Source organism: Rhagoletis pomonella, unplaced genomic scaffold, assembly GCF_013731165.1.
Source record: "Rhagoletis pomonella isolate Grant_MI unplaced genomic scaffold, Rhpom_1.0 Rhpom_scaffold_00008, whole genome shotgun sequence".
Taxonomy (NCBI): Eukaryota; Metazoa; Arthropoda; class Insecta; order Diptera; family Tephritidae; genus Rhagoletis; species Rhagoletis pomonella.
Genome location: NW_023458562.1, coordinates 12,218,451 through 12,242,619, shown reverse-complemented (window position 1 = coordinate 12,242,619; position 24,169 = coordinate 12,218,451). Strand labels below are relative to the sequence as shown.

Below are 24,169 nucleotides of genomic sequence, written 5' to 3'. Positions count from 1 at the left end.
ACATCTACTTACGTTTATTCTACTCAGGTAGGAGTTTAGCCTGCTGCAGTATCCAGCAGTGAGAAAATATGATTATTTCTAGGTACTTTATTAGGTTTTTTTTTATAATTTCGCATTACAAATATTTTCAATTAGGCTTATTGTTAACAAAAACTTTTCCATTTAACTTAACATTAGAGTAATTCTTCCTCTGATTTGCGCTTGCGCTTTTTCAGCTTCTGCTTCGTGTCCGCCACTTTACCGCGCATCAAATCCGCCTTTAAACGCTTTGCCGATTTTTTACGCTCTTGTGTAGCAGCCTTTCGTTTCGCTGCACGCAGTGGATCGTGTATCTTCTCTTGGGCGAGCAATTTTTTGCGTTCAGCGCGCCTGCGCATCAGATTTGTTTGGACATGTGTGCGCAATTTGTCGTAAACATCAGCTCCAATACGTTTGCGCAAGCGGCTGCCTACGCGCAGAGCTTGCTGACGCAAATCAGTGTCAATATTTTGATCCTCTTCAGACATCTCGCGAACCAGCGAACCGAGTAGTAGAGGAGCCAATCTTTCCAGCGTTTCAACACTCAGCAGTGTGATTAGCCCCTCGATGAGCGTGAAAAGTGCAGAGCGCTGTAAGGTACAAAGTGGAAAATTAGATTCTAAATTTGACTCTTTGTACACACTTACCACTGCGGTGGCATGGGGGGTCTTCGTCACCTCCCGGTTAATCAGAAAGCGTATATTCCGTACTAGCCAGTACAAATTAATTTTTGTACCCGTCTCTTTTTCTAGTATCTGTTTCGTGTCAGCGTTCTCCGTTTGCTCCGCTGCATCATCCTCCTTTTTCTCCTGCTTAACACTAAAAGGCACGTCACGCAATATATTTCCTATAAAAAGAAAGATCTTAACAATTTCATCTATCATATTTTGTTGCGTTTCGCCCGGCACGACTTGCGCGCACAAATCCAACACCAATGATTTGATATCGTAAGTGGGATTGGTATAAATAAAATCGAAGTTCGGCACATTTGCGTCGTTGCTATTGCCGTTTGTGTAAGCCGCCGATGCCTGTTGCTCCTTAGCTAGTTGCGCGCCAACACGCGTATAGTCATAGTTGGCCAAAATTAGTGCAATAATCTTTGCTGCGTTGCAACGCACCCATGCGTGCTCATGCGCAAGCAGTTTCTGTGATTCATAAGCCAGCTCATCGATTACATGGCTGAGTTCGCTATTGTTGCCACTCAGTAACTCCGCAGAGCAATAGTCTAACATTTTTAATAGACAATATTGAATTTGAATGATTTCATGATCGATGGCGCGCTGGCGTTCCTCAGCCGTTTTGGCTACTTCCTCCTCTGTGAGAATTATTTCGTCAAATTTCTTGCCACCATGGTCATTCGGGTGTTGCTGTACAAGAGAGAATGTTACATTTTAGGTCGGTTAAGCTAATGATTAACGGGTTATTAAATTACTTTCTTACATGGTACTTTCTGCGCTTCTTGAGCTTCTCCTCATCCACGTCGTATCCCAGCGCTGTAGGTGCGCGCACAAACCTTCCAGGCGCACTCGGATTATTTAGAGTGAGTCGCGCAACAATTGTTGGAAGCACCAGCTTGAGCCGCGGGGCAAACGATTGTTTTTCAGCGTTTAGAAAGCGTGAGCACAGCGATGCTGCCATTTCCACCACAGATGGATTGTTGCCCGGTTCAAAGAATAGAAGTGTCATGTCGAATAAGCGCTGTCGATCGACCTTTTCCAAACGCATGATCAACAGCTCAATGCATTCGGCGATTGCTTTGCGGCAGCCAGGATCATCATCGTTGACCAAACGTGGCCCAAGTGAAATGTAAAGGAACTCCGCCCGCTTTGATAGCATCTTCAGCGGGAATTTCTTGATTAATGTATGGAGAAATTTAATAACTGATTGGCGTCCCGAAGGCAGCGAATAGCGCAACTGTACTGTGAAGAATTTCACAATCTGATCGACACGCTTCTTCAGCGGATATTCCATGATGTAGACGACAAGTATGCTGCGCGCCTCGTCGCGTACAAAGTCGGACTGCGAAACGACCGACAAGTCGCCAATGCGCTTCATTATTTGGTGCAACGACTCAGCCTCAACGTGCCTGCCAATTAGCGCTTTAAGCAACGAAAATGATAACGCCTGATGTTCGCCTTCAAACAAGTTTTGTTCTACATACAGCACCAGTTGCTGGAGTTGCTCCGGTGACAGCTCGTAGGCGGTGCATTTACGCAATAAAGCCACAATAGCTTTGTAAGAAGATTTCACCAGCTGCAAGTTTTCGTCTTGCTTTATAGCGCCGAAAGTCGAAATATTCTTCAATATTTCAAACATACGCTCCACCACGTCGCACAGATATTGTTGTTGTAGTGCCGGTAACTCGTAAGCATCATTCCATATGGCAGCAAAGCATTTCAGCGCAAAGGTCACCACGCGTACATGCGTGCTCTTCAGCGCATCGCGCAACAGCGGCAGCAATGGATTCAAGAATGGCTGATAGTCCACCTCTAGCAGCTTCTTGCGCTTCAACACGATTTGCAGCAGTTCCAGGCCGAACTCTATGAGAACATGCGCATTGGCTTGCGCGTTAGATTGCACACGCTTGTTGATGGCACCGGAACGAAAGCGCGGCGGCGGCTGTATGATGAAGCAGTCGGGGCGTGCGCGACGCATATACTCCTTCTCCTGTTCAGTGAGAGAACGCTTTTTCGTTCCTGGCAACAGATCAGTGATGCTCTCCGAAACAGTGCCGTAAATGAAGATCAACAAACTCTCGCGCGAGATGTGCGCATTCTCCGCCAAACCGCTGACGATCTTAGCAAAGCAGTCCTGTATTTTCAGCGTAACTTTGCGCGAGTGCGAGCGCGTTAGGTGCTCCTTGAATGGCATAAGTAGATCAAGCAAGCAAGTGTCTTGAATATTGCGCGCCAGGATGTGCAATACGAGGTAGCTTTTGGCGCTTGGTTTTGCTTCCGGCGTGTGTGCTGTTAACTTGTCGATTTCCTTCTCAGCATTAATATCACCGAAAATGTCATTTAAAGCTACATCGAGCAAGTTGTGCAGACAGCTCTCCACATCGGCAGGCTGGAATTTCTCACGCAGAGCATCCAATACACCATGTACGGTGACAGCGAGCACATGAACTTGGAAGCCGCGTGTTAGCAGCGATTGCAGATGATCCATTAGCATTGAAAGGTAGCTGGCACCAAGAGTGAGCATAATTTTCTTGAGAATGTCACGCGTAAGCATGCGCACGGACTTCAAGGGCGAACGCAAAAAGGTGCATACTTTCATGAAAACGCCTGGAAGAAAATAAATTCATAATCAAATGATGAAATTGACACCACACACACAGAGCATTAAACTGTAGGGGCTATTGCTGACTTAATAATAGTATTTTGCCGGAGCGAAAGCGGACCGTGATCGGCACTATGGTGTGGATGGGGCCTTCATAGGCCAATCGCGAATACAAGCTATACTAGCAAGGAGAAAATTGAAAAAAATCCGTCTGGCCACCCATTTTGCAGGAGCAATCTCTTCGTTATTCCCATAACCATAGCATTGGCATTTCTCCTCTAATCATGGAGGTGAGTACCTTTCATAAACAAGGCAAAAAAAAACTCTGCAAATATTTATTTGTGCGATCAGATTAACGTTGTAAGTCCTTAAGCGGTAGAGAAAGTGACCAAATCACTACTAGATATATTGATATAGAGGTATGCACTGCGACCAAGAGATTTATTGCAACTTCAACCATTCATAGTACCTCATATAACCCTAGAGATCCCAGAAATTTGAAAAGATTTGCAGGGGTCAGCGATTGTATGAATTCCACACTTGGCCCGAATTTACTCAAGGTACCTCTCTCGTCTCCTTGCAACCGCCTTGCACACGCGAAGCAGGTGTAAAGGAGTCTCCACGATCGATTCACAGAAACGACATAGGTCGTTCGACCTGAACCCTAGCTTGTGCAGGAGACCCCTTAGTCTACATTGGTCTGTACCTTGTCATGGTTGTAGCCTCCCAGTAGGCATTTAGCCTGGCGTAGACCTACGGTGTTATGCAAGTATTGTTCTCTGAGTCTGTTCCTCTCCTTTCTGAGCTCTACATTGATTGTGCTAGGTCCGCTTGCAAGGAATGGCTCATGCCTTATAGGAAATGCGGGGGGCCGCTGTTCTAGCTGGACGGTATGCTTCGTTGTTACCCTTAGGTCCTATGTGACCAGGTACTCAAATTAGTTGGATATCATGTGCTCCGCCAGGACATTCAGCCCATCAATGCACTCAAGAACCAAGGAAGATTTGAACCTCAAATTATGAAAGGGCCTCACTTTTCTCACTACCGTAATTCCTTCTAAGGTTGATCAATGCCATAGAGCTCCGCCCGAAATACTATACTTGGGTATGCTCCCATGGGCACCGAGAGCTTCAGCGTTGGTCCGTAAATACCTGTTCCACAGCCGTGTGGAGTTTTGGAGCCGTCTGTATACCATTGCAGCGAGCCAGCTTCTATGTTTCTCCAAAAAAGAGGTGCTCTAAGTTGCCTTGTTGCAAAGCTCAGCCTTGAATTTCCTCTCAAAGTCTATTATTTGGGCTTATCATCTCTGGGGAACAAAGCGGTTCCTTCCAGGTTTTACTTTTGCCAAAGCCTGCTCTTGTGAAGTATAGTAGCGTTCGCTTTTCTATCTGTTCTAAAGGATTGCCTTACCGTGGATAGGATGATTCTGGAGTCCCAAGTGACCGCCCCATATGTGACTATCATGGTATACATCCATCTCAGGATCTTGGGACTGCAGCCCCAAGTCTTGCCTACCAAACATTTGCACACCATTAGTTTCCTCGTATCTTTGGAAGTGATCGCGTTGACATACGCATTCCACAGAAGTTCGGAATCCAGTGTAAAGCCTAGATACTTAACTTCGGTGGCGACCCCATTCAAAGTAACGGTCCTCATACCTGGAAGTATTCCTCTTCTCGAAAAGGGGAAAATAACTATTTTGGAGAGGTTGATGTTTAGACCCAGCCTCTTGCCAGGTTTTAACTATATCATATAGTACTCACGAACTTTCCTCTATCGATATCAGTGAAAAACTGTAGGAGTTCGTCTACAACTAAGTTCTACAGGAGAGGGGATAACACTCCTCCCTGCGGGCAACCTTTTGTCGTTTGTAGCTGTACCACGCTGTTTCCGATGTCGGTTTCAGCTATCCGAAAGGTGTTATCAAAATACGCCTCTATATCGATGAAGGCAAAGAGTATTGTTTCCCCAAACTCGAGGGCGCATTGTACTTCCGTAGACAGGTCATACAGTGCAGTGTCCGTGGACCTACCCAGTCTGTATGCATGTTGGTCAGGATGCAAAGGTGCCTGTTTCAGAGAGTTGTTCCTGATTTCATGTTCGATAAATTTTTCCATTGCCTCTAGCAGGAAGGAGGTTAGATGAATACTAACCTATAGTTCAACGGAAGCAGGGTAGCATAGCCAAAACACTTAAGACGCCTATCACTCGCCCAAAGACGTCAATCTGGCAACGTTCGTACTGTGCGGTCACTTAAACTTTCGCTTGAAAGAATTTCCAAAGTTTAACTCGTTTACAAAGTGCTAAGCAGTTCTAATTTGTGTTATTCACACCGTAAAAAGTTTACTGAAGCCAAATTCCAATAAATTGACTTGATTTAGTCATAAAGTGCGTTGATTGAAAAGTTTTATTTAGTCGGCCTTCGTGCATATTTGCCTGTTTTGGTGCATTATTGTTGCTTTTGCGTGAGAGTGTAAGGAATATCGCATTTGTTTGTTCATTTTGCTTTCTTTCGCGCTTTACACACACCTTTGTTTATCATCGACAGTCGCTTTCTTGGTGACAGCTGATTTTGTTAACTCAGTGGCTTTAAAACTGTTAAGTTCAGCACGGTTTCTAACCATTGAACTTCACTAAATAAGACCACTAGCTATTAAACTGCCAATTACTGTGAGCTTGAAACGTTTTCGTACAATACATTCCTAATTTCGCTATTTTTATTCTTTTTTAATAAAATTCGCTAAAAATGTCCTGTCTGTTCGAAAAATGTAATGTAAAAGCCGGTTCGGACCGTTTTGTGGCGTGCTGGCTTTGCGATGAACTGTCTCATTTAAAGTGTGCTGGTATTAATGGGAGAGTTCTGGATATGATTATTGGAGACAATGGACTTCGCTGGTCATGTCCAAAGTGTAAAAAAACTGTTGTGGATCTCTGTAAACTATTTAGAACCGCTAGAAATGGATTTTCGGAGATAAGCAAAGAGCTAAAACTGCTCAACGAGAAGTTCAAGAAGTATGAGGATGAATTCAAAGAATTTAAATTATTAGATACTTCCTCCTCCTCTCCTTCTCCTGGAAAAGGTCTTAAGAGACGTAGGAGAGGCGTGGAAAATATTGTGTTGAATCCCATCACTGTGGACCTGGATCTTCCGCAGAACCGCCCACTTTTGACTCCAGCTATGAACAAAGAACTCATAAGCTTTAACACACCGATTCCTCGGCGGACTGAATCTCCCCAACCACGTCCTTCTTCTACTGGAGCCTCACTAAATTCCTGTTCAACAGCTTCATCTCAACCCTCCACCACATCTGAAGCCATCTCCGATTGCGTCAACACCGTTCCAATGCAAGTAGTCGTTGCTCCTTCCAAAAACTCCACAACTACATCTCAACCCCCTACCACATCCGAAGCCATCGTTGCTCCTTCCAAAAAGTTGACAGCTGTTCCGCAACCCCCCTACCACATCTGAAACCGTTTCCGATTGCGTTAACCCCGTCCCGAGGGATTTAATCGTTGTCCCTTCCAAAAAATCGGTCTTTATATCTAGGTTTTCAAAAGATACCACTGTCGATGATGTGAAGGGGTATTTAACTTCCAGGCTGATAGCAAATGAGTTGCATGTACGCAAGTTCAGATTCTCGTATGAAAGAAGCATTTCTTCTTTTAAAATAGACATATCCGAAGACTGCTTTGATAGAGTAATGAGCCCATCTTTTTGGCCAAGCGGTGCCTTCATTCGCGAATTTGAATTTAGATCTAGACCGCAAGGGCAAAATTTGGCTCAACTTCCGCTTTCCACCTCGGCATCAAAAAACTAATAAGTAACCTCACCATTAGCATTTACTACCAAAATGTGAGAGGTTTGAACACAAAGCTATCAAGGTTACACTTGCAGTCCTATGATTTTGACTTCAAAGTACTGGTGTTTACTGAAACCTGGCTCAAGCCGAATGTGTTCAACTCGGAAATTTTGTGTCCTAAGTATGAAGTGTTTCGAAACGACCGTTTAAATAAAAAAGGTGGAGGCGTCTTAATCGCTGTCCAGACTGACCTTTCTTCTGAAGAAATTGAGTTCACTGACACCGATGAAGTTGAATTCCTCTGCGTTCGAATAAGATATCATTCTATTAGCGTTTATCTTGTTGCTGCTTATATACCACCTAACTCGAGCCTTTCTGTTTATTTAAAACACTCCTCCTTACTGCTCTCTCTACATGCCATGGTGAAGCCCTCCGATACTGTTATTGTCCTGGGTGACTTCAATCTTGCGGGTGTTTCTTGGGATCTAATAGATGGTATTCTAGTACCAAATTCCTCTCGTGATCTCTTCAATCAATTTTTGAACGATCTGTCAGATCTTAGTCTTTACCAGATCAACTCTGTTAGTAATAACTTAGGTAAATGTCTGGATTTAGTTTTTGTGGACGATGTTTCCAACGTCACAATAGCCCCTAGCTATGCTTTGATTACCCCTGTTGATTCTCACCACCCACCACTAGAATTGTCCTTGATAAATTCACGCAACTCATGTTGCTTTATCAGTAAAAAATCAAGAGCGGAGCGTTACTCATTTAAAACAGCAGATTATAATAAACTTAGGTTAGAGATATCGAAGATAACTTGGCCCCAGTATGATGGGAATGCTGAAGATAGTGCCTTACATTTTAGCAATTCCTTACGCCACATTTTCAGTAAAATCATTCCTCTTGTTAAGGAAGCTAACGTAACGTCTAACGCTCAGTGGTTTACTGGCGAATTGAAACGCTTAAAAAATCAAAAATCCAAAGCATTTAAGCTTTTTAAAAAATCTGGCTTGTCTTCTCACTACTCCGCGTACTCCATTCTTAGGCATAAATACAATGTATTGAACAAAAAGTGTTACAATAATTATATTAACAGGGTTCGACTCAATATAGTTTCTAATCCCAAATCGTTTTACGCATTTGTGAACACAAAGCGTAAGACTAACGGTTATCCCTCAACATTGAAGTTAAATGACTTAGTTTCCAGTGACGAAAATATTATTGCCGATATGTTTGCTGGTTTCTTCGAGTCAAACTACTCTGCCAGTTCTACATCTTCCCAACTGAATTCGAATCTATCTAGCTACCCATTCGATCTGCCATCATTTGATTGTATCCGAATTCCATCGATATCTGCTGCGGACGTCCTCATTCATTTGAATTGTTTGAAAATTTCATATACAGCTGGCCCAGACGGTATACCCACAAGTGTTCTTAAAAGTTGTGCAGAGTATTTGTATAAGCCTCTGGCAAATATTTTTAATGCTTCCCTAAAACAGGGTGTCTTCCCATCTTCCTGGAAGGATTCGTTTATCTTGCCACTTTATAAAAATGGAAGTAGGACTAACATCGTAAACTATAGAGGAATTGCGAAGCTTTGTGCTATTGCTAAAGTTTTTGAGGCAATCGTTACGGAAGAACTATCTCACTCTATTACTTCTGCTATTGATCTATCGCAACACGGTTTTTGCAAAGGTAAATCAACTGTATCCAATCTTCTTGAATTCACTACTTATGTGTCTAATGGGTTTAAAAACAATCTTCGAACGGACGTGATTTACACTGATTTCAGCAAGGCATTTGACAAGGTATCTCATTCAACCCTTATATATAAACTTGATCGAATTGGCTTCCCTCCTATTCTTCTCAGCTGGCTTTCTTCTTACTTAGTGGATAGGAAACAAAGAGTAATTTTTAAAAATTGTACCTCCCGGCCAATACATGTCACATCCGGCGTACCTCAGGGCAGCCATATTGGTCCCGTCTTGTTTATTTTATTTATAAATGACCTTCCTAAGGTGTTGAATTACTCGAAATGCTTAATGTACGCTGATGATGTTAAGCTCTTTAAGTACATTAGTACTGCAGAAGATAGGGAGCATTTGCAAGCTGACCTAACCTGCATTTTCGAATGGTGTGAAGCAAATTCCATGTCACTAAATTTGAAAAAGTGTAAATTCATGACCTTCTCTAGAAAATCGTTCTATCCAAATTCGTATATGATATCTGACCACAATGTTGAGCAAGTGACCAATTTCATTGACCTAGGTGTAACTATGGATCCGAAACTAGAATTCAAGTCTCACATAAACTCCTGCGTGATTAGGGCTAGAGGATTGTTGGCTTTTCTTAAGCGCTGGGCCAAGGAGTTCAACGATCCTTATGTCACTAAAGTTCTCTTTACCTCTCTAGTTAGACCGATTTTGGAGTATGCATCTATAGTATGGAATCCTAGCTATCAAATTCATAGTGACAGGCTCGAATCAGTGCAGAAACAGTTCCTGTTATTTGCCCTCAAAAATTTATGTTGGGACTCGTCTAAAAATCTCCCACCCTACAAGGATCGCCTGAAGCTTATAGATTTGCCGACGCTTCAGAGTCGTAGAGAGATGCTTGGTGTTCTTTTTTTAATTAAATTAATGAACGGGATGGTCAGTAGTCCCTTTTTACTGAGTGAGATAAATTTTTGTATTCCTACAAGACCCACGAGACATTTTAAACCTATTGTGTTGAGTATTTGTAAATCAAACTTTGAAATGCATGATGCTTTTCGGTGTTTATGCCAAGATTTTAACAAGCATTATGATTGCATCGACATATCTGAATCGCTTTTTGTAATAAAGAAAACATTGCTCAACAAGTTAACTAAATAAACTAATATCTGCAACCGTGAACGAAAAATTACACAATATCTATGACTGCTTAGTACAATTGTAACGGCTTCGTATATTTCCGCGACCGCGTAGGACAATAGGAGCAGGGATCGGAAACTCGGCCTTTCCGACCTCGCCCAACAGTTCGTCTATAGCGTGGAGCGGAAACTAGGACTTTCCGCCTGCCTCACTTACAAAGTAACGACTACGGGAACATGGATCGGAAGCTCGGCCTTTCCGACCATGATCAACGGCCTGTAAACAGGGCGGAGCCGAAACTAGGTCTTTCCGCCCGCCGCACACAAAAGTAGACTGGAGACAAGGCCTCGCCAGCTACCCAAATTGCTATTGAATATCATTGTTATCTTTACAAGTTAATATTTATAATTATTTCACTGTGTAATGTATCACACATACTTAAATATTCTAAATCTTTTTATCTCAACTGTCTGTAAGAAAACATTTTTCTGTAGACTAAATAAATAAATAAATAAATAAACACATATAAGACTTGCGAGCACACATAACTAGCGCGCTGTGCGGCGCAATTGCGTCAACACCGTAGCCGGAGTTACCGCGCCAACACTAATATATGAAAAGCGCTAGCGCCATTAACACCAAGAAATACATGAGGCGCATACACAATTCGCCTTAATGATTTGAAAAATGACACGTACTTTATTTTTGCTTTTGAGTGGTGACATCGCCAGAAATTTAGTATCTTGAAAGGCATATCAAACAGGTAGTAGCATTAGAGCAAAAACAACATTTGCGTGTATTTCGTTGTTGCTTCTGGTCTCGAAAGTGTCAAAAACTGTTCTGATTTTTTTCTTCGAAATCAAAGCGTGCCACGTAAAGTACAAAAAAAAATAAAAAAAACTGAAATTGAAAAAAAAATTGTAGCAACTTTCTTTCTTAGGAATTTCGTTTGCTTCTCGAAGCATTGATCCATCCTTTGCAAGGCCCAGTAATCAGCATTTGTGCTGCTGAGTTGGGCGAACGTTCCAAAAGCTGCTATTCACTTGTTTTGTAAGGAAAAAGGTTCCACATGCAAATAGATTTTAACAATTTTGAATTTTTGTAAGAAATTAAAAATATTTGACATTTTCGAGACCAAATAATTAAAAGAAAATCAAATCAGATGCTCTACTGATACTACCTGTCTTGGTATCTTGGCAAATTTAAACCTTTAACTCAAAAATGATGAGAATATCGTGTGTCGAATATTACATTCCTAGCAATCAAATTCGGTTGGCAGTACAAGCGTCGCTCTGAGCCGAACATTTAAGAAATAATAGACATGACACCCCTGTATTATGTATGACACTGCTTGACGATGGGTACTGTGGTGACACTCAGATGGCGCCGTGTTCAAATCAGTACACTGCGCTGTTGCGCTGACACCACAAGAGGTACCGGCGTTATCGAGCTAGCGCCATAAAAATTGCGCTACTACCAAGGTGTATTTAACAAGGTGGTGTTAGCCGTATATAAGTAAAAAATTACACTAACAAATTATACGCAGGCATCCGTACTGTCGTTGGTATAAGTTACAACAAACACATCATTTTGACGTAATGCTTTCCACGGCGAAGAACTCAGCTGTCGCCCCAACACCACCTTGTTAAATACACCTTGGCTATTACCCAGGGCTACACATGACTGATGCCGTTCATTTCATTTCTTGTATTGCTTGGAAAAAAACGCGGTGGCCGGGTGAGTTGTGCCCGGATGTAACTATCATTAATAATATAATATTACATAAAAAGAAATGCTTAAGAAAATGCTAACTTACCTGGCAAGCTAGTATTCATCAGCTCCTTGGGAAGCTTTTGCATCAGTTTGACAAGCGCTAGTGCAATAGGCACGCGCAATATCTCCTCCTCCTCGCGCTCAGCACTAAAACGCTTGCGATTCAGTTTGTGCTTATTATCATAGGAGCTCTGCTCTGTGATAGCACGATTAAGCGTGGGTATGAGTATGGTGGTAATGGTTAGCATAACGCGTTTGGCAGCTCCAGCTGGCAACAAAAGTGCTGTACTGAGTACACAAGGGGCGGGCGCAGATGATTGTGAGTCTATGCGCGTTGGCGCAGATTCTACGTCAACGGCGGCCAGCTCAGCAGCTAGCTCGGCTTCCACGCTTTCGTCCTCATTGTCATCTTCTTCCTTCTCATCTCCATCGCAATCCTCCTCGTCGCCGTCAGACGCCTTTCCTACCGATTCGTTCTTAACTGCTTTCTCTACTTTTTTCCCTTCCTCTTCCACTTCCTCGTTCAGCCCTTCGCCAATAAGCTTATTTCGCAACTGTTGCAAGGCTTGCGCATCAGCTTGAGCTTGTGTTAAATCGAAATGGAAGGCATCGAGAATGTGAACCACAATACGCACGCATTGGCGCTGATATTCCTGTGTACTCCGCAACTTGGTGAGATAGTAGCGCAAAAGCGCATGATATTGCTGCCATGGCAGCAGTTGACATACAACGCCCACCGTTTCGATGGCGGCATCTATTAGTGTATGTTTGCTAGCGTGTTTCTCCTGCAGCAAGTAGCGCGTGGCCAAGGGCAATATAAACTCGGTGAGCGTGCGCGTGTAGGGACGGAGCTTGATCGTTTGAGCATGCGCGCAGAATCTCAGCAAAGCCCGTCCATGGCGATGAGTTTGCAGATGCGTAAGATTCTCGAAGAAATCAACCTCAGCATCCTTCGGATCACCGAGTGGCGCTAAGTCTTGCAGTATGGGATGTGTGCTGGGCGCTTGACGCGCCATTTCGCCCAACAAGCGAATACCCTCGTAGCGTACATTGTCGTTCTTGTCACGCAGTAAACGCCGGAGTAAATTGATAGTCACATCGCCAACTAAGTAATCCAAGTTTGGCTTGTCATCAGCGGCGGCTGCGAAACGCAGTGCGAGGCGTGGCAATAGCAAGCGCAAGTGTTCGCTGGCATTGTCGCGCAAGCCCATATCCTTGTCGTATTTGATAAAGTAGACACAGTTGTATATGACGAGTACGCTCAGCTCCAGGTCGACGCCATTGCATTCAGCATCCAAGAGCTGCGCAATTTCTTTGAGTGCAGCCAGCCGCTTGTCGTAGTCGGGCTGTTCTACCCAGCGTTTGTCCCAGGCATTTAGCATGCAAGTCAGGCGTGCGGTACGCTGCAGCCGCGTCGCTAACTCGGTTAGCGCTTCATCTTTGGACTGCATGGCCTGTTTATGACGCTTGCGCGCGATGTCGGTAACAAGCTGGCAGAGAAGTTTGCGCGCGTTCACCTCTTGCGTCTGCTCGAAGAGGGGCGCTAACTTCCGCAAATACATCTCTGGCGTATTCAGTTGTTTGATGAGGTTCGCGAGAGTGGTTATAACTTGTGTTACAACTTCCTCATTGGCGTTTCGCTGTGATTTCGCAATGAGTATGGGCAGCAGCAGTTGCAGCAAACTATCGCATGTATCCGCGTCCTCCACGTGCGCGGTCAGCAGCGACAGTATATTGAGATCCCGCTTATCAATTGCTTTTTTGGCGGCGCGTGTGCTAAAGTTCATGCGCAAGCGCTTTAATAACTCCGGAATGTAGGGTTTAACGATGTGTAGACCGCTAATGCCAGCGCTTTCTCCAAATGTGTTGTCTGACGCCGCGGATGCTAAAAGACGCTCCACAAGCGCCATTATTGGACGGCGTACGGCTGTCTTCGCTTTTTCATTCAACAACAGTGTCACGACGTAATGGAAAATAGTCGGCGACCCCTGCGCCTGCTCAGCGCCATTTGTGCGACGCTGTGCTAAGTAATCGAAGTGCTGCGGCTTCTCTCCCCACTGCAACAACAGGCGCAGCAATGGTGTGGGCGTATGTATTGATTCGTTTGGCAGCTTTTCGATAGCAGGCCAGACGTATACTTCGCTTAAGCAGCGCACCTGGGACGCTTCCCAGTCAAACTCTTCGATGTGCGCAAAGAAATTCACCAAACTTAGAAGCGCATTGTTGCGCACGTTCTTGTAAACTACACTCATCTTAGGGTGAACAAGTGCAAGTTTCTCTGCAGGCATTAGCAAAACCGCATTGCATGCACTCCCCACGAATGTTAACAATTTCAGCATGTAAATATGGAAGTCGCGCTTCATTAGACCGCCGAACTCCTTCCGTATCAACTCCAGTAAATTGACTATGCTTTGTAGCTTTTTGGGCGACCAAACAGCATGCAAATCGAAATCAGACTGTACTTGTGCGGGTATCTGCTCCAGTGTTGCATCCTCTGCAGTATAATTGGAATATTTTCCAAAAGCCATCTCTAGGAACCATAAAATCTCGTCGGTTGTGCACTGCCCTAAAAATCTGAGAATCATGGACTTGCGCGATTGTGCACTCATCGCACGCTGTGTACCTTTTGTGATCATTTTGCCATACAGTATGCGTAGCAATATTTTCATAAGTTCTGGCCGCTCCTCAGCGCTCACTGTTTCATCTAATTTGAAGTTAACCAGCTCATCCTTGAGTTTTACCTCATCGACTAGCGCGTAAAGGTGTTCTTTGTGTGGGGTCAAAGACTTAGATTTATATCTGAGAACACAGTCCAACGCGGCACGTTGTAATTGTGCATTGGGGCCGGCCAGGAGGTCCATATAGAGGGTGTACAATTCTGGTTCGCGATAAAGTGAGCGCGGATTTGGTTGCGCAGCGAAAACACCAAGTTTGCTCTGTAGTGTCTGAAGAATGCTTTTGGCGATGAAACCTTGCTGGTCCTTACGCTGCTTGTTGCGATGGCCGATTTTACGTTGTCGTTCTGGGGAAAGATAGTGTGAAAGAAATTAAATTACGAAAGAAAATATATAAAATAACTGACAACACACCATTTTGCTTAATATCTTCATCTGCTTCGTCATCACTATCCAAAACACCGGCTTCGGCCAACTGTTCATGTCCGTGGCCTGTTGCCGTTTGCGTCAAATCCCAAGTTAGTTCTCGACGCTCGAGACGTGCACGATACTCTTCGTTTACGAACTGCAGGAACAGACCCACAAGATCACGATTTTTCTGCGTTGCCATTTGACCAAATAGGGGCAGGCGCATCCACAGTAAGTTGCGATAATTTAGCAACTGTTGTTGCGTCTGTTTCGGTGGTTGTGCCGCTGGCAGCACCTCATTCAAAACATCGCTGCGCCAGCAGGCTACATTTTCAACCGTGGCTGTGGAGTCTTTTGTCACAGCAATCGTGTAATCAATGCGTTCAGCTGTGAGCTGTAATTGTTGTTTGTAAATGTTCCAAAAATCGGCGAGGCTCATCAGCAAGGCGTACGATTCTATTAATTTTTGCACTGGCTCCCAGACAAATTTGAAGTTGTGATACAACATGCCAAGTAAAAAGCGTAATATATGCTGTTTGTATACATCGCGCAGTGACTCCTCTTTGTCCATGGCGCGATAGAGTTCACCAGCCGGCTCCAACTGCTGCAGATATAACAGTTGCTCACGGTAATTATGCACATTGGGTTCAATGCATTCGGCTTGATAGAATATCTTGTAGGGATGAGCGTTTTTCGTTTGTCGATGAAGTGTTTGTAGACAGTGTGCAGTGAGCAGCCGCACGTCATGTGAATGGGAGCTAAGTAAAGGCGTTAAAAGTTCCGATATATGTAGAACGTCTTCGGAGGGAAGCTTCGCAGTTACTGTTAGCAACTGATCTAGTGCGCCTAGGGCCTGAAGATTACTTGTCGCATGCGGTAGCAAAACTTGTACGGCGCGTTGAAGAAATTCAGGAGTGCTTTTGAATTTCAGATGTATGTGTGTCTCGAGCAAGAGCGAAAATATGGTCAGTTGACATGACAAATTGTCTTGTATACTAAAATCTTCCAAAATTTGGCCCATGGCTGTGTTTAACTTTACTTCTAATGGCTCTTTCTCCAGCGCAACAACATGTGGCAGTAAAATTAGCAACAGTATTTGCTCGAGCAAGCAATTTTCCTTCCCATTCAAGGTGTCTCCACTTAAATCAATTTCAGTAAATTTTTGTTTTATTTTTTCCAGCGTCTGCTGTTGTTTAATGTGCAGCATATACGGCTGCCACGATTCCAGAGTGAATGCATTACCTGCAAGTGGCCGTTTCAGCAATACGACACGGGCCATTAACTCAAACGCCGCCTCATCAAAATGCTGTTCAAAGTTAGCAACGACCGATGGCAATACCAGCAGCTCAAACTGGGCATGCGCAGCGATAAGCAGCACAAATTGTGCATAAATATCGCGTTGCTGCACGCTTAGCGCCTTCTTCATCAGTCTGCTCGTGTCCAGTTGCGTGAGATGAACATTGTTGGCCAATAACACTTTGCTAACTAGCTGCATCAGCAATTTTAATGTTTCTGCTGCATACGCTCTGGAATGCGATTGCATGCAGTAGTCGAGCATTTTTAGTATGGTCGGCACTACAACGTCTAATTCGCATAAATGACGCCCATTTTTATGCTGCGCAGCCATAATGAACAGAGGCAATATATGCGCTAAACGACCACAGGCACCCACACCAGCTAACATTGTATTTTGCGCAACATCACAGAGCTTATTCCAATACAACGACATATTTTGAGGCAAGATAAAGTTGAGTAACTCCTGCACAGACTGTTGCACAATTTCACATAGCAGCTGTAGCTTATCAATTCCCTTTGTGCGCTGTTCATCCACTAGACATTCAAATATGAACTGTAGAAAATCGCCCGCCACTGAGTGAAATTGTCCCTTCACACCGCGCACAATTTCAAAAAGCAAACGTCCACATCCTGCTATGCTGTCCACTTGTTCGCGCGCAACAGTGTGCAGCACAAAGTCAAGAAATTTACGATAATCCCGTACATCTCGAGCAATAAAAGAAAAACATTCCACCGCAAAGTTGGTTACATGCTCTTCGTAGCGCTGCTCATCCAGAAGCGGTAAAATGGCATGGAATATTACACCAATATTCTTTTTCAAATAGGGTTTGAGCGTCTTGAATAAATATGCCAAGCAGACCAAAGTCCATTCTAGCTGTTCTGCGTCTTGTGTGTTCAGTAGACAAATTAGACGATCGAGTACACGTTGAAAATAGGGGTAGAAGTCTTCGCGTAAATCTCGTGCCAAGACATACAGCAATTCCAATAATGGCTGCAGCGCTAAGTTGGTGGCTGTGGACAAACGCTCCAGCAGCAAGTCTATTACAAAATCTTTCTGATGCACTAATTGTGGCAAAGTTACAACCTTCAAGCACCTCCGGCTGAATTGGCCAAACTCGTCTGTTAAGTTTAGTACCATCCATTTCTTCAATGTTTGATGAAAATAGGTCTCGTTTTCTTCCTCAGGCAGTTCTTCGTTCTGATGGCCAATGCGGTATAATGCCAGGCGACGTATATCAATCTCACCCACACGATCGGCGAAAGATTTAAACTACAAATAAATATTGTTTTGTTAAATCATTCATGAGGACAGCTGCAAGCGAGGCAAAAAAGGCTTACCCGAAAGGTGTTGCTGTTTTTAGTTTTCTGTAGTATTTCAGCCATGCCTGGATTTGGTGTACACGTGTTCTTTATACGACAGTTATATACTTTAAAATTAATTTTAAAACTCGTCAATTTCGCGTGGAAAAATAGAGATTAAAAAGCTTAACTCATCTTCTAGCTGGCCAAAAGCTGGTGAACGAAAAATAAGTTCTGACAGATGCAACGCACATGTTGCGGTTCGCGTACGTTCAGTGCTAGTTTGTTGACAACCTAGCGCATGTTCAGTGATAAGAAAGTTACTTGTGTATAACAATTAGTTTGTTCCAGTACTTTTCGAACAAAACCTGTGGAAATGTCAAACTACGATTTTACTCTCTCAAGTGAGAGTAACAGGAGAACATGAACGAAAGACATGGTCAGGGATGCCGTTTGGATCTAAATAGATCCAATTGGATACATTTTTAGACGAATTTTTGCGGGATACTTATTTTTTCCGATCAGTATAAATATGGACACTTTTTTAAATAGGCCAAAATTTTATATATTATATAAAATTTTTTTCGTTCAAAAATCTATTTTCATTAAAGATGATAGAAAGCATTACGTTTTTTAAATGTATTAAAAATCGCTACTTAAGCGTGAAATCAAAGCATTTTAATTTTTGTGAACGAAGCAATGAACATATGAAGAGATCTCACCAAAATAGGTATAAGCGCAATTGTTTTAATTAGCTTAAAACGATGCTGTAAGCAAGATCTTAATATACATATATATAAAATAAATTATACTCTTTCTGTAGTAATCTCTTTCATATCACATATTTTCATTTGTTAATTTAAAAAGAAAGAAGATTTTAATGTAGTTTAAAATACACTTAAAAAAAACTAAATTTGATTTATTTAAGGAAATTTGTATGAATTTTACTGAAAAGACTTTAAATACACTCTAAAAAAATTTTGTTTATTTGCGCATATTAAGAGGGGTAACCAGTTTCCTCTTATAATGCGTACAAATTTGCACGCAGTGTAATAAAATTAAATATTGCCTGTTTACTTTTACATACCAAATATGTCGCAAAGATCAAAATTACATATAAAATATTTAAAATATAGTAATGTTTATTATTAGAAGGAAATGTATTTTTACTTAGAAAATTTTTGCAATTTTAATCATTCTATATATGTGTATTTATGAGTATATTTTAAAGACCTATATTTATACTGATTCTTGTCGAAAAAAATATACTTTTCAGTAGTAATTTTACTTGCTTTTTTAGAGTGTACTTGCTATTTATTATACTTACTTTACAAAATACTTATGCACAAAAAATGTACTTTATAAATTTAAACTACAAATGTTTGATTTTATGAAAAATAAAAATATATATACATGTATTCCAATTCCTTAGGATGGGTTAAATGATGTGTTTTTCTTGAAAATTTTTGGTTTTCTTTCAAATTATGAGATGTATAGGTAAACAAAGAAAATTGGATACAATTGGATACATTTTTGGCTTGGTCAGTGATACATTTTCTTGAGACGGCGCGGCAACACTGGACATGGTTCATGACAGGAGAACAGATGCAGAAGTGTACGGGAACGCAAAAAGCACTTTTTCCAGCAAAAACGTCAGTTGGTTTGTTTACTTGTCATTAGTACAAGACTGATTTGGCTGAAAGATCACTAAATAACTATTAAAATCTATACAATTAATCATGATAAAAATATAGCAAGGTAGAACCGTTCTCTCAATTTGTCGGCCATGATTTTTTTTTTGAAGTTTGCCAACATTTTAAATTCATGTGAAAGTGAAAATAAAAAAAAGAAATTGCTCGAAATTGTTGTTGCTTGAGATTGAAAATGAAAATGTGTGTGTGAGCTTGTGAGTAAATTTAAAAATTAAATTGTTTGGAAACGTCAAGAATTTTAAAAGTGACTCTCAGCGGTTCTACCTTGCAATTAATAATAATTGCATATATATTCGAATTTCATTATTTACTTAAATTTTTTAACAAATGTAAGTTATTTGCTTTCACCGCGTTCTGTTTTTGTACACAAATGCAACTCTACCTATCGTTTGACACTTTTCATGAATTTGCCAGAAGAAAAACTGCGGACTTAAGGCCCGTCCACATACAACTTTGGCGTTGCTTCGGCGCTGGCGTCGCTTTGACAGTAGCGCGAGTATCGCCCCATGAACGAAAGACACAAGATCACGCCTTAAGGAAAGAAAGAAAAAAGTTATTTTCTAGCTGTTGAAATCTCGACGCCATCTTTGTTGTAAGAAGTAAACAACGAAGAGAACAAAAAAAAACGCGTAATTGTTGAACGCATGAATAATCATTTTTATTATGCAAATTCTCCTATAAATCATGTCGTTGTGTTAAATTATTCTTTACCTTATGTGTGCACACGTTGTCACAAGCGAAAATTAAGAAAATTGCAGTAAAAACCCACCACCAAATTGTAAACAACGAACAAATGTAAACAAACGGCTTATGTCAAAATTGCCCTACTTTTTTCATAAGTGCGATTATAACGGGCCACTCTTCTGCTGTCGTGATCTTGTCCTTTTGGTTCATGGTATCGCCCGTGCTTGCTACAATGAACGCGTAGCAGAGAATACTTTGGTCACTAAATTAATATACTAGCGGCAGATAAATCAAAATTTTCAATCAATAATTGCATTAAAAACTATATTTCTTGTCCGCATTTGATTAAAAATGAAAATTAAATCACGTACAAATACAAGTACTAGTAACAATTCGTAACAATTTTTTGATATTGAATGAACCTAACTTTTCTAGTAAAAATTGCAGCGAGAGCGAAAAAGCGAAATATAGTAAAATTGAGAAGTAGAGAAAACTAGGAGGAAAAGGTATTCTAGTAAAAACTATAAACTTAGGGCATTTTTACACTTGCTGATGGTTAAGTTTTTGCACGAAATTTTCCTTTTGATCGGGAATATTTCCCAACGTCATAAAATTAAAAACCTAAATTAGACTTAAATTATGCAATCATATTTTTATTTCACAACTAACAAATGTTTTCATCAAATCTCCCCTAAAACCCTTTGTTAACATTTTAATTTGAAACAATACTGGACTGGGCACACGTGTCCCATCCAGCTTATACTGCCTGACGTATCACGTAATTTTCTTTCGTGTCGTATTCGATCACTGAACGGATATTACGATTCGAACCCTGATTTTCTAACCATTGCAATTTCCTGCTAGTACCAAATTTTACCAACAGGAATTTGCAGCTCTCCCGTTTCGTTACGCTCTCTCTTCAGTGCCCTCTAGCAAAGTTTTTGGGTTATTTTACAAATTTCCAGTAAAAATTGGCAGGTCTTACTAAAATTAGGATTCAGTTTGTTATTATACACACCTATTTACCAACCAACAGCTGTTGCACACGTGTGGTCGCGTTGAGGGCAGAAGTTGGAAAAGCTTACAAAAACGAGTTAATTGAAAAAATTAACTTATCGGGTTATATTACAAAGCAAATTTATCTAAAGCTCAGGTATGGGTGCAACAAGGAATACTGATTTGATAACCACCATTGAGGATGATGCGGAAGTAGAAAATTTTTCTGAAGACTCGGATGCCGAAGTGGATGTAAGTAGGCATTGTTTGGAAATAATTTAAACACAAGTTAACAGCGATATCTTGTCCATAGTATCAACCGACAAAAGTTCGTCGCAAAAAGGAAGCCGAGTTCGAAAAAGGATTTCAGTTTGTATCATCGGTTAAGGAGTACAACCAAGATACCTGGGATGACTTGATGAAATATGTGAAGCGTAAGGCGCGCACGAAGACTGATGACAAAATTGCAGCGCGTATACAAAAACGTGAGGCTGAAGGATATCGACCAGAAGGTGGAGATAGTGATAATGAAGATGAGGTACCTAACTCGATTCAGCAATTATATCCTGTATATCTGTATATATATATATTTTAATATTTTTCTCGTATATGTAGATTCCACTCTCCGACGACGAGCTCAAGCATGATAACTTGCGCCTACGTGAGAAAAAGTTGGCTAAGAGGAAGAAAAAGAAATCGAACGATGCTTCTGACGAAGAAGAGGACAAAGGTGAAAAGATGCAATTTGACGAAGCTATTGAAGGCAATGAAATCATAACATCCTTCTATCAGATGAATTTGTCACGTCCACTGATGCGTGCCATCGGTGTGTTAGGATATATCTATCCAACACCTATACAGTCATCCACAATACCGATCGCATTGCTCGGCCGTGATATCTGCGGTTGTGCGGCTACTGGAACGGGTAAAACGGCAGCGTACATGTTACCTACGTTGGAACGTCTTTTATACAGACCTATGAATAACAAAACCATTACTCGTGTGCTTGTATTAGTACCTACACGTGAGTTGGGCGCACAGGTCTACCAGGTCACAAAACAATTGTGTCAGTTCACCACAATTGATGTGGGATTGGCAATTGGTGGATTGGATGTTAAGGCACAAGAATTGGTACTGCGTCAAAATCCCGATGTGGTAATAGCTACACCTGGCCGTCTTATCGATCATATTAAGAATACACCGAGTTTTAGTTTGGATTCTATAGAGGTAAGTAAAAAAATCAAAAAGCAGTTACTAAAATATTTGCAGATTCCTTTATTTTTGCTCTATTTTTGAACTCAAATTTCGTTTATGATGAACCCTATCCTTGCGCTCTGAAAAGCCTCATGGGCAGCCTCTGTGGAACTCTTTAGTTATGCTTCGTAGGAAGTGTAACCTGAAACGTTCATAAACTTGTCGAAAAAAAAAATATTTTCCGGACGTGCTTTCATAATTAAATTCTTTTCTTATTCTCCTAGGTTCTAATTTTGGATGAAGCAGATCGTATGTTGGATGAATATTTCGCCGAACAAATGAAAGAAATTATCAATTCTTGCGCCAAAACACGACAAACTATGCTCTTCTCGGCCACAATGAGTGAACAAGTAAAAGATTTGGCTGCTGTTTCTCTCAATAAGCCAGTAAAGGTGTTTGTCAATAACAATCAACAAGTGGCCTTCAATCTTCGTCAAGAATTCATACGTATACGCGAAGATAAAGAGGGTGATCGTGAACCCATATTAGCTAGCTTGATTTGTCGTACATTCCACGATCATTGTATGGTATTTGTTCAAACGAAGAAGCAAGCACATCGTCTTCATATACTGCTCGGCTTGCTAGGCGTGCATGCCGGCGAATTGCATGGTAATCTAACTCAACAGCAACGTTTGGAGTCATTGAAGAAATTCAAAGAAGAGCAAATAGATGTTTTAATAGCAACTGATGTCGCGGCTCGTGGTTTGGATATTGTGGGTGTAAAGACGGTTATCAATTTCGTTATGCCCATAACAACTGAACACTACATACATCGTGTCGGTCGTACGGCGCGTGCGGGTCGCGCTGGCATTTCCGTGTCATTGGCCGGTGAAAAAGAGCGCAAGATCGTTAAAGATATCATCAAGAATGCAGAAAACTCTGTGAAGAACCGCATTATACCGCCTGATATAATTGAGAAGTATAGGAAAAGATTAGCCGCACTCGAACCAGAAATACGTAAGTATCCAATGCTTTTATTAGTAACTGTCCTTTGATAATCATAAAATTTTCAGAGAACATTTTGGACGAAGAGCAGGCAGAGCGTCAAATTGCGAAAATGGAGCAGCAACTTTCCAAAACCGAGCGAAAATTACAAGGTACCCAGTCAGAGCAACGGCAATGGTTCCAAACTCGCAAGCAACGCGAAGAGGAAAAGGCGCGTTTAGCGATCAATCCGCCTGAAGAGGAGAAAAAATCTGCTACCACCGCAAATAACAAAGGTGCTAAGCGTAAGCGCACTGAGTACGGTGGGGAGGGCGAAGATGGGCCACCAGTAAAAGAGCTGAGTGCCAAGAAAAAGAAGAAGGAAGAACCTAGGAAGAAATCCCCGGAGCAATTGGCGAAAGAGCGGGTCATAAAAGAGATCGAAAAGGCATCATTGGTACGCGCAAAAATGTCAAAACTGAAAAGCCGCCCTGGTAAACTAAACTCAGTTGCCGATGAGCAGTCTAGGCGACATGTCAGTGACTACGGAAAACTGAAGCCGAAAAAGCGCCCCGGACAGTCGGCATTTACAAACGATTTGACAGACGTTAGTCGTAGTGGAGCGTTGCGTATAAGGTGGGTGTTAGGGAAAGATATTGCGAAAGATATTATTTTATGATTTGATTTTGTATGGACATAAATCTTTCAGATCCGAAGCGAATCGTTATAAGAAGCAAACACAAATAGCCAAAAAGAAGAAAGCTAGCAACGTAAAAATAGTAAACAAAGCAGGAAAAAATAAATATAACAAAGGCAAAAACTTTGGTGGTCCACGATTTACAAAAAAAAATAAAAAATGAGTTAATTTATACTATTCTATTCATGTTTTGTAAATATAAATATTATGTATTCAACTTAAAAAATTCATGTTTTAAGAAAATTGCTTTGTCCCACATTTAAAATATTATGACGGAAAAAATTTGAATATTTACATACATACATACGCGTCCCTGCAAAAATCGTTGGACCATGTAGTCTATTTGTGGTAAATTGGAGTACTTACAAAAGTGTTCCTCTGTCATGCTGTAGCGGACCAACTCGTGTCTCTGCGCCAGCTTGTTGTTTGTTATCCGATCACTGCTCGTGTTTTAATGAAATGTGATTGAAGTTGAGCATTTGAAAGCTCATTTGCATGT

The 24,169-nt window shown here is 41.5% G+C and overlaps 2 protein-coding genes across 3 annotated transcripts; one reads left to right on the top strand and one right to left on the bottom strand.

Annotated features, from left to right (window-relative positions):
- Nucleotides 1-78: 78 nt before the first annotated feature.
- On the bottom strand, nt 79-17,528 carry LOC118744199 (small subunit processome component 20 homolog). 2 transcript variants are annotated; one of them, XM_036477038.1, is made up of 6 exons: nt 17,443-17,528; nt 14,815-17,374; nt 11,769-14,747; nt 1,459-3,302; nt 666-1,385; nt 79-608 (listed from the first exon to the last, which is right to left on the bottom strand). In XM_036477038.1, the coding sequence occupies exons 1-6, from the start codon at nt 17,485-17,487 to the stop codon at nt 174-176; spliced, it is 8,583 nt and encodes a 2,860-aa protein (XP_036332931.1). In that variant the 5' UTR covers nt 17,488-17,528; the 3' UTR covers nt 79-173. The 2 variants fall into 2 exon arrangements, with proteins under 2 accessions (XP_036332931.1, XP_036332932.1); XM_036477039.1 differs by lacking the exon at nt 79-608 and having other exon boundaries at nt 1,245-1,385; nt 1,451-3,302.
- A 3,295-nt stretch (nt 17,529-20,823) lies between these two features.
- LOC118744198 (probable ATP-dependent RNA helicase DDX27) lies at nt 20,824-23,913 on the top strand. The gene is made up of 6 exons (XM_036477037.1): nt 20,824-21,047; nt 21,109-21,333; nt 21,411-22,022; nt 22,274-23,006; nt 23,063-23,609; nt 23,683-23,913. Exons 1-6 carry the CDS (start codon nt 20,955-20,957, stop codon nt 23,831-23,833), a joined length of 2,361 nt encoding a protein of 786 aa, XP_036332930.1. The 5' UTR covers nt 20,824-20,954; the 3' UTR covers nt 23,834-23,913.
- The last annotated feature ends 256 nt before the right edge of the window (nt 23,914-24,169 follow it).

Bases quoted from the DNA above. Each gene is read 5' to 3' on its own strand.
- LOC118744199 (XM_036477038.1), bottom strand. From the start codon at position 17,487: ATGGCTGAAATACTACAGAAAACTAAAAACAGCAACACCTTTCGG. The intron at 3,303-11,768 runs GTAAGTTAGCAT...ATTTTCTTCCAG, and splicing joins GATGAATACTAGCTTGCCAG to GCGTTTTCATGAAAGTATGC. The intron at 1,386-1,458 runs GTAAGAAAGTAA...TCTCTTGTACAG, and splicing joins AGAAGCGCAGAAAGTACCAT to CAACACCCGAATGACCATGG.
- LOC118744198 (XM_036477037.1), top strand. From the start codon at position 20,955: ATGGGTGCAACAAGGAATACTGATTTGATAACCACCATTGAGGATGAT. The intron at 21,048-21,108 runs GTAAGTAGGCAT...TCTTGTCCATAG, and splicing joins ACTCGGATGCCGAAGTGGAT to TATCAACCGACAAAAGTTCG. The intron at 23,610-23,682 runs GTGGGTGTTAGG...TAAATCTTTCAG, and splicing joins AGTGGAGCGTTGCGTATAAG to ATCCGAAGCGAATCGTTATA.